This window comes from Rhinolophus sinicus, linkage group LG02, assembly GCF_036562045.2.
Source record: "Rhinolophus sinicus isolate RSC01 linkage group LG02, ASM3656204v1, whole genome shotgun sequence".
Taxonomy (NCBI): domain Eukaryota; kingdom Metazoa; phylum Chordata; class Mammalia; order Chiroptera; family Rhinolophidae; genus Rhinolophus; species Rhinolophus sinicus.
Window position 1 is genome coordinate 187248607 of NC_133752.1, and position 15453 is coordinate 187264059.

General features: G+C 38.3%; 1 protein-coding gene across 1 annotated transcript; it reads left to right on the top strand.

Annotated features, from left to right (window-relative positions):
* The first annotated feature begins 20 nt into the window (after nucleotides 1–20).
* Nucleotides 21–14872, top strand: TMEM263 (transmembrane protein 263). The gene is made up of 3 exons (XM_019728437.2): nucleotides 21–372; nucleotides 9768–9834; nucleotides 11979–14872. Exons 2-3 carry the CDS (start codon nucleotides 9774–9776, stop codon nucleotides 12263–12265), a joined length of 348 nt encoding a protein of 115 aa, XP_019583996.1. The 5' UTR covers nucleotides 21–372; nucleotides 9768–9773; the 3' UTR covers nucleotides 12266–14872.
* Nucleotides 14873–15453: the final 581 nt, after the last annotated feature.

A 15453-nucleotide genomic window follows, 5' to 3' on the forward strand; every position in this document is an offset into this window, starting at 1 on the left:
GGCCTCGGGGGCGTCGCGCGTGCGCACGGCGGCGGGCGGCAGGCAGGGGGCTCCTGGGAGAGCAGGGCAGTTCGAGAAACGGGTGGGCGCGGGAGAGGCCCAGGTGCGCGTGCGCGTCTGAGCCCCAGCAGCGGGAGGAGGCGGGAGCTGGGGAGGCGACAGAGGGGGCGGGTCGCGTCCGGCGCCACGTCCGCAGCCAGAGGCCGCCGCCTCCGTCAACGGAGTCTTCTGGCTCCACAGCTTGAGGAGGCGCCTCCGGAGTCCGCAACCGCCCGGGGCTGTGCCAGCCACTCAGGCTGCCTCAGCCCTTCTCGGTGCTACCCGCTCCCTCCGCCCGGCGTCGGCCCCAGGCGGCGGCCCCCGACCCCGGCGGTAAGTCGGGCTGCGAGGGTGGGGGATGCCGTCCCGGCTTCCTGCCGTCTTCTCTGTCGCCTTCTTCCGTTAGCTGTCGTGCATCTCACCGCCTCGGTCCCCGGGGCCTGGATACCCGAGTGGGGCCTATTGGGGGCACTGAGCGGGAAAGGGGGAGGGGCTGCACGATGCTGGGGGTGGATGGAGGTTCGCTGGCGGGGTGATTTCTCTTTACCTGTCCCTGGCTCCTCCACGGTGATTTGAAATTGGGACTCCCCTTGGAAGCCTCCGCCTGACTTCTTAGCTCCTTGGGTGTCAAGCTGGGGAAGTGAGGGAGTCAGCAGCCTGGGAGAGGAGAGGGATGCAGCAGAGCGCCTGTGTGGCTCGCAGCCCCACGAACTCCTGACCTGTTGATAAACCACTCTCTTCGGTTCAGGCACACAAGCCTTGGTCCCCAGTGGACATTCCCAGTGCCCTTCCCAGGTAGGAAAGCGCTACCCCCACGCCTAACCTAAACCTGAAAGTGTGGGGATGGAGCGAGGCGTTGGCGGCGCCACAGGGTAACTGGGGACCGCTGGAGCACCCATTGGTGCCATCACTGACTCCCGAGTCTAAATTAAAACCGCGCCTGCCAGGCACACGCAGCTTCAAGACTGGACCTCAAGCTCACACTTCCAGTCGAATCCCCTCTCCTAAATAAATCGCCTCTTCAGTGTAAAAAGACAGAGATTTTGGAACCCTATAGGATTGGGGGTGTGCTGGGTGTATAACGTGGAGCGGAGGGAGGAGGTGCTGAGCTCAGCCCTAGCCACGGCTCCTCCGGGGTCATTTTCTGCCTCTCCTGCCACGTCACTCCCTCTGCTCAAGAAAAAAAACAAAAAAAAACTGGCTAGTGCCTCAAGGGATCAGCGGGGGGGAGAAGGGGCCTCAGGGAAAGGTTTACAAACACCTAGAGAGACAGAAAAACTCTTATTTATTATGCCCTGTGAACACGGTGCTAATTCCAAATGAAATATTTACTGTGATTATTTGTTATATGCTATTGTTTAACCTTTAAAACTTCCACTGGTGTGGATGCTCTAAAGGCTCCCCAGGAGTATTGTAGTGATGCACGTCAACAGGTATATGCGTGTGTGTCCATACCTATTTTTTAAAGCGGAAAATAACCTTTAATAAACCCATATGCATCCTGTTTTGATTTTTTTCCACTTTCATTTCTTTAGTCTGTTATAACAGATGCACCAGAAATCATGTTCAGTAAAAATTTGTCCACATGTAGGAAACATTGTTAGAAAAGTTTAAAGTAGTTCTTGTATATATTTTTTTCCCAACTCCAGGAAAATCTTTACCTTTCTTTGTTTCAGTCATTGAGCATTTGTGTTCTTGCAACTTCCTGAAGATCTCTCACTGGATTATATATATAAACACCTTCAGAATAGGGCCTTCACATGCTTGTTCAGGCTGAAACCTTGGTGCGTAATACAGTGTCTGACACATAGTAGGGACACAAATGTCTGTTGAGCTAATGTGGTAATAATTTAGTGAAGATGACTGGTGTACTGGTTATCTGGTTTGATAGTATACTGTAATTCTGCTTAATGTTTCATTTAAGGGCAACACTTAAAAATTGCCATTTTGATATTGTTAGTTGTTACTTGTCACTATGTGGTCACTTACAAGTTTTACTGCAGAATTTTTTTTTCTTTCCTGCCAGATTCAGTGCATTTCTTGTAGTCTGTTTGCTGTTGATTTAATGGGCAAGGGCCATTTTTAAAAGCAGCCTGTTCAGGATAGTTGGTTAACTAGAGAAGGCTAAAAACAATAAGCTCGTGTGTGTGTGTGTGTGTGTGTGTGTGTGTGTGTGTGTGTACTGTGTTTCCTCGAAAAAAAGACCTAGCTGGACAATCAGCTCTAATACGTCTTCAGAATTATTTTTCCTTTCCTGCCAGATTCAGTGCATTTCTTATAGTCTGTTTGCTGTTGATTTAATGGGCAAGGGCCATTTTTAAAAGCAGTCTGTTCAGGATAGTTGGTTAACTAGAGAAGGCTAAAAACAATAAGCTCGTGTGTGTGTGTGTGTGTATACTGTGTTTCCTCGAAAATAAGACCTAGCTGGACAATCAGCTCTAATGCGTCTTCTGAAGCAAAAATTAATCTTATAGTAAAATAAGACCAGGCATAATATAACATAACAACATAACATAACAAGACCCGGTATTACATTAATTTTTGCTCCAAAAGACGCATTAGAGCTGATAGTCTGGCTAGGTCTTATTTTCAGGGAAACACTGTGTAAACACTGTGTGTGTGTGTGTGTGTGTGTGTGTGTGTGTGTGTGTGTAGTTTGTTGGTATATGTGTGTTAAAGCTTTGTATAAATATATTTTTGAAATTCTTTGTAGTTATTTGGCATAGAACTCACCCTCACATGGGAATGAGGATGTGACAAAGTTCCTATATATGGAATATGTAGAAGAATTTAGCTAATTCATTTAGTCTTTTTCTTATATGGAAATTAGCACTTACTGGTTAATAACAGGTTTTTGAAGCAGCTTTGAATGTAAAATGTTGTGCACTGTATTTTATACAACTTATTAGTGCTGTTTAACTTCCTTTGGTACACAGGGGTGTTTAGCCATAGGCAAATTTACATCCCATTTTCAGACTTTGTTTTCATTATTAATGAAAACTTTATATATATGTAAAGTGATACCAGATATCCACAAATAACATTGATTCATCTGTTTTCCTTTAAAAAAAAAAAAAGCTTCCTAAGAAGCATTTGTTTACTTTTTTCTGTTATCAGAAGAAATTACTTTCTAGGGAACAGTGTTATTAGTAATCCTTGCTCACTATATTTGCCAGCTACTGTATCTGATACTATGGTACTGGACAAGAATGATTTCGCCCCGGCCTATAATGCTTACAGTTACTGCTGGTGAACTGCGGTCTCCAGCAAAGTCGTCTTTTACGTTTCACAGTTTCTTTTAAAAAGCACACACGTACAGTTTTAGTTGGTATAGTTTGTTCATGTCAGGACCAAATGGTAACACTGCTTATGTCCATAGAATAAGTTAAATTATTTGTTCTGATTTAAAGGCTGTTTTCTGTCTTTACCATCCTTAGGAAAGGACGCTTTTTAATATAAACTTGTCCATTCTGAGTTCCTAGAGAGCAGACGTTTCTTTGGTGTTTCAATGAGAGTAAGTTGGTAAGTGCAGGGAAAGTGTCTCCACACTGGACGGTGCACTCTGGTGCAGAGCAGTCCGGTGTCTTTAATCACTGCAATCTTGTGCCTGCCAGGATGCCTGCACGTAATAGCGACCCAAGTGGGTGGTGAAGTGATGACTCAGTTTAAGGCAGATAGTTTGCATAGAATTTAGTAATTTTGTTTAAGGATAACACATTTAAAAAGTCATTTTTGACACTTTTACTGTTGGTTAGTTGTCTCCACGTGTATACTTGTAAATTTTACTAGCAGATTATCTTAGTGACACAGTGATAATGCCCATAAAGAGGTAGTATCACTAAAAGTTTGACACATATACATGTGGAGAGGTTGGGAATGGTTTATGTGAAGAAAAAGTACAGATGGCATTACAGATAACTAAGGATTTTAGCAAAAATACCTTTATAAGGCAACTTATCAAATTGGGAGTTCAGAAAAAAATACATCTATATTCCAGATACCATGGCTTTTACATAATTTTTATTACCTAAGAGTTCTAGAGGAATTTTAATACTGCATACTTGCTGTTAATACCAGTGATGTACAAGAAACTCAAACATAAAAAAATACCCAAGTCTTACATACCAGATAATGTCTGTGGCCCCTTAGGACTTGCAGAGCCCTGTAATAGCAAGTTCCTCTGTCTAGGTAGCCAGGCTTCTGGCCTGCAGAGCTCCAGATTTTGTTTTATTGTTTATTGATAATCCTGTTGGTAACTGTTGCTAATGATATTAAATTTAACTATTAATGTTTCTGTATTAGTGTATTTCACACTCTTCTACCAAAAATACTCCTAACTTAAGAGCACAGTAAACTCACGGGGGAGGTAGGAATGTGGTTGGGCTGGGCAAAGGGCTGGTAAATTTGAGAGGGTACACTGAGGAAGCTCCAGGCAAGAAGGAAATTTCTTGCAAGACTAGTAAGCTTAAACAATTCTCAAGCCCTTTAAACTTTTTAATTAGTGTATATTTAAAAACTAAATAGTATTTTAAATTACTGTGTAGTAAAATACATGCATCATGTGTCTCCTGTGTCCTTGAAGCCCCTGACATAGCACTGCCTGTTCTTAAAGAAGTACATTTGAAAGGCACAACTCCAGCTTCAAGTATTTTTATAACCAAAAGTCTGCACCATATGCCCGTATTGCTATCCATCTTTTCTTGTGATGCTTATAGTTAACGTGTACACACGCGATATTTTTATCCCACTTACTCCACAAATGTTGTATCCCACAAGTATGTGTCAGTTTACAGCAAAAATATGTACAAACAAAAAAGTACGCATATAAGATATTCCAATTGCAGATGAGGGAAAATTGCAGTACGAATGGAGGTCTTGAGAAGGTGTGGAGTTTGGGGGTGACGGGACTAGGACACAACTGTGCAGGCCATAGGAATGTACCTAGTTGAGCAGTAGTCATTTTAGCTATAAGCTTCCTAGAAGCCAAAGGGAAAAGGGAGACATCACATCTTTGCAGCTTTTAAACAGGAAGGTACATAGATCTCAAAGAGAAGGGAACATGCTAAATATTTGGGGGGGGGGGAACAAAAGGTTTTCTGAATACCTCTAAATAAATTTCTTGTAGACCTCCACGTCAAAGCTGTCAGGTGATGCAGTGGGTAATTCCTTAACATGTAGGAATAGCCTGCATAAGGCTGTCTGTTAGGGTGTCCTTCCCAGGGACCTAAACGGGAACAAAACTCAATGATGTCATTTTCCTCAAGTCAGCATTTTGTGATTCAGGTACATTGTTCTTTGGATGTGTTGAGGATGAAAACCTAGAATAACTAGGTAGATGAACTGTATAATCTTTAAAAATATCCTTTATGTAGATCACTGTTTCCCAAGAATTAAAAATATGCATTTTTCTTTAATTACAAAAGCAATACCTGTTTATCACAGGAAATTAAAATATAGATGTTAAATATGTATTTCTATGTATAGAAATTATATACTTGCATATATACTGGTTAATGTAACTTTTCCCTACCCCCTAGTGGCAATCTTTATCATTACTTTGGTATACTTCCTTACAGTATTTTTGTGTGCATTTTTTTAAAAGTTGGATATGCCTTTTATATTCTCTAAATATAACATTAGCATTTCCCCATAGAATTTGATCTTTATAAATTATTTTAATGTCTGCATTGTGTGTATCTTTAGGAAACTTAAAATTCATCTCTTGACTTCCATGAGGCTGTACTCATTTGACTATTCATTTTCAGGTATATTGTGTGTTTTTGTTGGCTTCTCTTTCACACACCTCTTAAATATGAGCAGTCCAATTATCAATCTACTCTCTCATCACTCTTTTCCTTGATCATATCACATCCCCCCTCCCCCATATCTTTAGCTACCACTTCGAACTACTCTCAGGACCTCAACTCTAACTCAGACTTCATGCTGAGTTTTGGGCCCCTTAAATCCAGTGGCCTGCTAAACATCTCCTGTAGGTACCCTAAAGGCATCTCCAGTACAGCTGTTCAAAAACAAGTGGGTTCATTGTACCTGCAGTCAACAATAATGTATTGTACACTTAATTGGGTAGTTAAGTGTTCTTACCACAATAAAAGTCCTTCATCTTCTTTCAGAAGTAAATGGTTTCTCCTCTCCTATCACATGTGTTCATCGTCTCTGTCTACTTAGTTGCTCATACCAGAAATTTTACATCCTGTATTCTCCTTTTATCTCACATTAATACTGAAGTTATGTCCTACCTCATACAGAAAGAAACAAACAAAAAACCTCAAGTATTTGAACATCCGTCATACAAGAGTCATTGATTATGGCTCTGGGACTGAGCAGTGAACAAAACCAAACCTTGTTCTCATGGAGCTTACATTCTAATTGAGCAAGACATAAACAGATACATATATCAAGTGACAGAAAGAACAAAAGAGAAGAGAGCAGGGTTAGGTGAAAATGATAGAAGAGTAGGAGGGTGCTTATCTATTCTCAGGTGATCAGGGAAGACCTCTGATAAGGGGACTTTTGCACGAGGACCTGAAGGAAGTAAGGAAGCAAAGCCATGTACGTATTTTGGGTACGAGCCTTTCAGGAGAAGGTGAGCAAGGAAGCTCCCGTGTTGCCAGGCTGGAATGAACAAGAGGCAAGTGGTAGGAAATGATATCAGAGTGTTAGATGTCAGGCCTCAAAGACGAAGGGATGGATTCTGGAATTTATTCTGAGAAAAACAGGAAGCATTGGGAGGGATGTAAACAAAGTATGACATGGTTCAACGGTCTAGCTTTCCAATGGTGGAAGCTCAGAGGCCCGTGAAGGGATTTTGTAGTCCCAGTAAGAGATTATTATGTAGGCCTGGTTGATAGTGCTAGCAGTAGGGGTGATGAGTAGTCATATTCTGGATTCATTTTGGCAACAATAACCAATGATTAGATGGGGATGTAAAAAAGGAGAAAATCAAGGACGACTCCTAGGGTTTTGGCCCAAACATTTATTTAAACAGGAAAAACTGGCACGAGTTCAGACTTATTCCATCTCACTGGACTAATGAAGTAGACACTTACTGTATTTAATCTCTCTGTCCTTCCATCTGTCCTTGTTTCAGTTACCTCCTTAAAGCACAGGTCTGACAGTGCTACTGCTCATGGCTTCTCACCGCCTGCTCACAGAAGGATAATGTCAGCTCATTTTAGATTAATCTGCATGTCTTTTATGCTATTGTAGTATAAAGCAGCTATAATCTTTTACATGGACGTCTTTTTCTTTTTTAAATTATAACATGTGGGAAAATATTACTTTTTAAGGAGTTCTGTATTAGGAAGAAAAGACTCTTAGTGGGGATTTGTGGGATATATACAGAAAGGCAGTTTTGAAATGTATACAATTGCTACCACATCTGTTTTTTAAACTCCAGCTAAAATATGTAAGATGTATATGTGTATATAATTTCCCCACATTTCTTACAGGGCATGGTCACATGTGTTGATGAGTGGTCAGCCAGGCACGCTCCTGGACTTGTATGAGTATGGCATGCAGATACTGGGACTGCAGTGACGAGCAGACTACACACACAAAGTGTCTCCCTCCTAGGAATTAACAGTCTAGTGGGGAAGAAAGTAGCTCCAGAATAGTTCGTTATTCCTTAGGAAGTGAGACACATATTCTGCCAGGAATTCCGGCGTGTTTTGTTTTGAATCTGTTAAGTAGTATTCTCATCTTAGAATTAGGGCTACAATATCTTTAATTTCTCTTTTATATTTCCTAAACAGCAAGGATCTGATGAAGTTATTTGTCCTCAGCCACACAGCTTATGGCCAAGTTGGGATTCAAACTTAGACTGTCTGATCCCAGAACCTTAAACACTGTGCTGTATAATTCCTCATGATCTTACCACAATGATAAATTAAAGAAATATAAATATGAATGGAAATAAATTTAACATTCTGGTTTAAGGGAGCTTTAAAATTAAGGCAAGTCAGTCAAGAACTCCTCCCAGTAATGCAGCAGCTGATTTTTTTTTTTTTTTTTTGTCGGAGATTACATGTCTTTACTTACTTTTTAAATCTTAAGTGTGTATGGGATGACGTGCTAACTTCACAGGCCAGACCAGCATAAGATGAGGTGCTCTTGGTAAGTGGCCTGAGTGAGGGCACTTGACATGTGCTCCTGGAATCTGTGGGGTGCAGTGAAGTCCCATCTTACACAGGATTTAGGTTTTAAAGGCATTGCAAGTTGAATTGCATGCAGGTAAAATTACCTTTGAAAAATCCCATTTCTCACAACCACTACCTCTACCACCCTCATTTACGACCAATGTTTTCTGCCTCAATTCCTGAAATATATTAGGAAATATGGATGAATTTTTATCTGATCATCTGGTGACCTGATCATCTGGTGTTTTAAAAGCAATAGGAAAGGGAAACTTCCCTTGACCTTCCTTTGATCACTTAAAATTAACCACTTTGTTCTAAAACATGCTGCAATATGTATGAACCTTGAAAACATTATGCTAAGTCTCTGGACGTAATTACTTTTTTGTTATGGTGAGAACATTTTATCTTTTAGCAGTGAATTTCAAGTGTATAATACATTATTGTTATCTATAGTCACCATGCTGTACATGCTGTACATTAGATCCCCAGAACTTACTCATAACTGGAATGTTTGACCAACATCTCCCCATTTACCCCATCCCCCACCCCTCAGCTCCTGGCAACCACCCATCTACTGGGTTTCAGCCTTTTTAGATCCCACATATAAGAGAAGACGTACAGTATTTGCCTTTCTTTGACTTATTTCATTTAGCACAATGCCCTTAAGGTTCATCCATGTTGTCATAAATGGCAGGATTTCACAATATCCTTTTAATCTTTGTTGTATATGCACAGATACAATAATTTAGGCTCCATGGTTTTATGACTAGGAAATACTTAGTTCACTGCTAGGACCACATCCCGCGTTTTCTGGCCAAGCAAGAAAACTTTTAGACCAGTCTTGACTTGTTTTCATTTTTACTTAGTCAAGTGAATATAAAAGCAAATATTTTAAAATAGTAAAGGAAGTTGTGAAAAGAAAGTTTAACTACATTTTCTTCATCCCAACATAGTTTTTATTTCTTAGGTTCCCTTACTAGTACTTAGAGGTAATCATAGTCTATAAATATTTTTTCATAGATTTTGAATTCTTTTGCTGCCTATTTATAAGAGCTCTAAAAACACCTGTAAAATGTAATCAAAATCCATCTCTTAGTGATTTGGATTGGTGTCATCTTTATAGGAGAAGGATGTCATATTTTTTAGAAATTTTTCACATAGAACACATTTTTTAGTCATACCTAGCATAGGTTTTTTTTTTAAGTCTGTTGTGAAATAAATTATAGTTATTCAGTATTCTATAGGAGGAAGCACTTAAAATTTCTGACTCCTAACCCCTACCTTCCAACTTTCTTGCAATTAGTCATCTTCAGTTTACATTGAAACAGCAGTAACAACGTAGGAAAGCTTGTATTATGCCTATCATTCTTTGATTGGTATTTGAGATAAGATTTATAATCCACTAGTGTAATTAAAAGTACTCCTTAAGCACCATGAAGGAAGAAACAAGATGAAGTAGTCTTGTGAAGGGTATTTTTAAATGTTTATCTGAATAAAGTCTTAATTGAGCATGTGGTAAGAGGTAGTCTCACATTTCGAGATTAAAATGAAATGTGTGTGTGTGTTTTTTAGGAGATCATGAATCAGGCAGATAAAAATCAAGAAATCCCATCTTACCTTAGTGATGAACCACCAGAAGGTAAGTGTACATCTGTAACACTAAGAATGGAAAAAAATGTCCTAGTGAATTAACGTTATGATTGTTTTTATTAAATTTAACAACCTGTTGACTTCATCAGTAAATATGTTCCAAAAATAACTGAAACCTTTTTAGCCTTTAAAAAGAAAACACAGATATTGGTGAATGGGAATATAATGTAACTGTTTTATTACATATGATCTATTTTTCTGTTACTCTTATTATTTTAAAACCATTTCACACGAAAGAATGTCCTTTCATTTGTAGAGTGGACGTGGTGTGCAGAGGAAGGATGTTAATTTTGATGTTGTACATACAAAAACTCAGGAGGCACTTGAGATTTGTTAACTCCTGTTATTTCATTACATTATAATTGGTAGCTCTCCTTTATATTATACATGGTATTAGGGTTTGCTTAGTTCAAATTCTCTTTGTTTGAAAACTGATATTATGAATCATTTTATGCTTACCTTTACTTCAGAAATCCTTGGAAACACTAACCACAGCTAAATGTTCTGACTATATACAGAAAATGCCTATAAGCATTTTTTATTTACGGTTTTGGTATAGATTGTTATAACAATTCAAGTAATGATCTCCTTGGACAACAGCATGTTTGCACAGGACAATCATTAAGTAAGAAAGAATCAACTTGAAGAACAAGGGATGAAGTGGCCGACAAACCATAATGGAGTAGCAGAGACTAGGATGTCTCTGGGAAGAGGCCAGGGCTGAACTTCTAGCCCTGGGTATTGTATTTTCTTCCCAGTTCTATTACCACTGTCCAAGAGTTCCTATATAGATTTCTTATGTTGGTAGGCAAAAATAAAACTGCTAGGAAAATAAACAAAATGAAAAGTTTATACTTAAGCCTAAAAAAGGATGGAGGTAACTAAGCTGGTTAGTTTTAGTTTAGTTTGGTGGAGAAATAGCCTAGAAAATTATTAGCTCATCTGTTTTCCTTTATTTTTTAGGACTAGAATCCTAGAGTTTTGAAAAGTTAGGGCTCAGTGAGAAAATTAATAATGACTTTGTGAAAAAGTCATCAGGAACGGGATAGATAAAGGCTGGCCAGGAGCATGGTTGTCAAGGAAGAGAATGAGCCTCAGGAATGGCTGTGTGGCAACCTGCTCAACAGTAGTAGTCTGCAGAGGAGATAGTTTATATGGTGGTAATTAAGAACACACTGTAATTAAAGACTAACAGCATTAAGATTTATCTGATTTGACTAAGAAAATTGTCTTCATTAAATGCAGATGCACCAAATTTGGCATAGCAGGATAATCCTACATGAGGTATTCAGCATGAAGCAGTTACATGTTCTATCCTGAAATCAGGACTTTCCACCTTAGTGTTAGTGACCTTGATTACAAAAGAATTACCAATTATAAAATCCTTTCCATCATAATATGATTAATGCAGGGCCCCTCCCCCCTTATCTACAGGGAATAGATTCAAAGACCCCCAGTGGATGCCTGAAACCTTGGCTAGTACTGCACCCTCTATATACTCTGTTTTTTCCTATACATGTATACCTATGACAAAGTTTAATTTATCAGTTAGGCACAGTAAAAGATTAACAAGAATAACTGCTAATTGAATAGAATTATAATCATATACTGTAATAGAAATTACGTGACTGTGGTCTCAAAATATCTTCCTGTCCTCTATGTGCAGTGTGGGAGCGCTGGACATTGGATGATTCACCTCTGAGGTGGGAGGGAGGGGGACGCCACAAGATTTCATCGTGCTACTCAAAATGGCATGCAATTTAAAGCTTAGGAATTGTTTATTTCTGGAATTTTCCATATAGTATTTTCAGACCATAGTTGACTGTGGGTAACTGAAACTGCTTAAATGAAACTGCAGATAAGGGGGACTACCATACATTCAGATGCTTATTATGTCTTGTCTTTTATTTCAGCTACTTAATAATATACATTAACTGTGCTTATTACTCAAATAATTTCAATAAAAAATTGTTTTTTATAAATTTAGCATTGCCAAATATGGAAATTTGTATTTATGTGGTTAAACTTATCTGAACAACCTCCTGATGGTTAGGAAGTCTTAGGTTATTGAATGATTTGTACTGTTCTTATAAAGACATATATTTAACAGCCTTATGGTATTTTTCTCATTAGGTTCAATAAAAGATCACCCACAGCAGCAACCAGGCATGTTGTCCCGTGTGACGGGAGGCATCTTCAGTGTTACAAAGGGAGCTGTCGGTGCCACCATTGGTGGTGTGGCTTGGATTGGTGGAAAGAGTCTGGAGGTGACTAAAACAGCTGTTACAACTGTGCCTTCCATGGGAATCGGGCTGGTGAAAGGAGGCGTGTCTGCTGTGGCTGGAGGTGTCACAGCTGTTGGGTCTGCTGTTGTAAACAAAGTGCCCTTAACAGGAAAGAAGAAAGACAAATCTGACTGAAACGTGGAGATACGCCTGCTCTCCACAGCATTATGATGCCAGTGGCATTGATTGCTAAACTATGGACTACAACTAAGTCAACTGTTTGGGATGTTTATCTTCTAAACTGCTGTGTTGAAAGTATTGATGACTGGCTTTCGTCTAAAAAGAAGAAGAGACCAATACTAGCACAGTGTATGAAGGTTTCTCATACTTAAATTCCAGCTTTTATCTGGTGAAATGTTACACTTATTCAGTTGTAACTGAAGATATGATGTATTTGAATATTTACTATAAGTCTTTTAGTTTAACTAAAAATGTGAAAGTTGAATTTAGTGATGATCTTTATAGTTCCATATGTATGTGCCAGGTAACTCATCTGCCCCTTAAGAAGGGAACCTTGAACTACATAAACTAACTTTGATGTGCCTAATAGTTTCAGATGTCTTAGTTTCTTTTTTTAATAACCATAGTTGATTAGGCCAGAGGCATTCTTTTCTTATTTAAGCTGGTAAAAGTAGCAGGACTTAGAGAAGTTTAAGAGAAAAGACAAGTGGTTTATGATACTGAGTGTTAACCATCTTGTGTTAGACATGCATTATATTAATCATTGATGCCTTACAAAAGAAAACATTTAATACCCTAAATATGTGCAGTTCTTAGAATTATACATGCATTGTCTTAAAAGTTGTTTGTGAAGTTAGTTTTCCCTCTTAAGAATCTCAGGAGTTATGGGGTAAACGCATTTCTTGCTCTCAGCAGATAAGAGTGTTTGTTAGCCGTCAGCAGTTATATCCAAACTGTATGCTTCAACCTGGGCTCACGCTCCCATCATCAGTACACTTCACGCTGCCCAAGCAATGTTTCTTTGCTGGTCAGAAGCTATGTTGGAAGAGTTTCAGATTAAGGCAGAACAAATAAAGTTCTTAAGAATTACCTAGAACATCCAAGATACAAAAAGAATTCTTCACAACAGCTTTATCTCTAGGATGGTTAAATTATTAAATTATTAGTACCCCCTTTTAAAAACATAGGAAAAGCAAACACAAATATGTGGGGGCTGACTTTTAAATTGAATAAAATGGACTCCATAAGTTAGTTTCGAATGTAAAACATATATGTCAGTGCTTTTAATGGTTTACAGGCTTTTAAAATACGTTATCTTACCATTCTTTAAAGCAGCTGTAGACTTTGTCCCATCTTCCAAGTCAACATTAGGCAGGGAATTGAAGTGTTTGATTATGGATGATAAGTGTGCCATGTCTTAACGTATCTCATTATGTCTCATTCATTCTCAAAGAATATGACTTAGCTGGAATTCATCTCTGTGGATTTTGTTTCATGTTCAGTTTCATAAAAAATTTTAAAAGTGGCATATATATATATTTGGCATTCCTCTTAACTTAAAGGTTATTATCCAAACCTGAAAAAAATCTTAGTTTTCTTTATAGTTAAGTCTGGAAATCTGCCTCCATTCTGCAGTTTTTTTGTTTTGTTTTGTTTTCCTTACAAGGTGAGGGAGGAAAGGTGTGAAGCTTTGGAGAAAATAAGTCAAACAGTATCCCTGAGAACTTAAAACCAATCACTCTGGCACTCAAGGCTTACATGTTTGTAAACGACTGAGTTTTTCATTAATGTGGATTAACCAATGGATAAGAACATAACTTTTAAAAGCTTTCATAAATACCAAATCAACAGAGGTTCTTGAACCTTTCTACAGTATACAAAACTGAAGTCGTTAAGGAGTTCAAATCATCAGAAATTATGTGGCCATTTATTTCATGCTGTCTGATTTAAGGTATACTTGTTGGTATATCTGGTCAAATGTCATAATTAACAAAGGTTTTTTTTTTAAAACTCCAAAATTAATAGATAAACACAAATAATGATCTAAATAATGGTATTAGAGAACTCATTTCCTGTTATTTGAAAGAAATTGCTTCATTGTTAGTTTATATTTCTAATTTATCTTCTATAGTCATAGGCTCAGCTGTACTTTGTACCCGGATTTCTAAATATAGTTTAGTTTACTTTATGCTTGCATATTTATTTTCAACTTTGTTGTCTTTAATGTTGCTTGAGGAAAATGGTTGTAATTGATTTCTGCTACAGAACAGCCTACTGGTAACTGGTATATTTTATCTTACCAAGTTTGTTTTAAATTATAAAGTATACTTTGTTCAGGAGAGGCTTTTGCAGTGATAGCAGAGAACTATACAAATGAACAGTTCCAGAGGTTCTTGAACTAAACTTGCCATGTGATGTGTATAGCAGTACACTTGAGTCTTTTCCAGTTTATTTTTGTAGATTAGCAATTTGACCTGTTAAACAGTACTAGTTCACTTCAAGAAACTGAGGTTGTTGTATACTCCTGGAGGCATCTGTTATTAAGCTTATCTTTTGAGTGGGTATTGGCACAATTTATGTGACCCACCTGAATGACTGATTTAATAATGTTGACATTGTGAATCCTGCACTTAGTGAAATATCGGATGAAATAACTGATGACTGAATTTTTTTTGTATTAAAATGGGAAAATAATACATGAATCTGTTAATGAAAGCACTAAAATCTGCAAAGATGAAATGTTTCATGAAGATCTATGGAAATAAAGGAAATTTTAAAACAGGGTAGTCTTAAAATTTTTAGTTACACAGCAGTTCAGAAAGTACTGTAGCCAGTTTTTAAATTTTTTGATGTTAATGCACAAACAAAACATTTCTGAATATGTATTTTAATGCCAACATAGTAATGAAATACAAATACACTTTAAACAGCTTTAGTAAAGGTTAGAAATGTAGATTTCTAGGTTTTACCCTACCTTGCTGAATCTCTGCAGTGTGGGGCCCAGGACTAAAGGTAGAAAACCTCTGCAGGTGAATTCTATGCACTCCAAAAAATTGGGGTGAAGTTATAAAGTATGGAGACTGGTGGAGAAGTTATGAAGTCGGGAGCACTTCCCTCTGTCCTAAGTAGCTGTGAAAACAATTTGCTCCTCTGAGTGGACAGAAATGACTCAGGGATGAGAGCCAGTGGGAGGAAGGCAGAAAATTGATATTTACTGGGCATCTACTTACCCATCATGTGCTGTTTATACATTATCTGATGTAATCAATATGAGGAAAGTTATCTCTTTACAAATACTGAACAGGTTTTAACTTTCAATGTTAGTGGGATTTCCCATATATCTTCTGAATTAGTGTTAAGTC

Coding starts and splice junctions, on each gene's coding strand:
- TMEM263 (XM_019728437.2), top strand. CDS start 9,774: ATGAATCAGGCAGATAAAAATCAAGAAATCCCATCTTACCTTAGTGAT. Junction 9,835..11,978: donor TAGTGATGAACCACCAGAAG/GTAAGTGTACAT, acceptor TTTTCTCATTAG/GTTCAATAAAAGATCACCCA.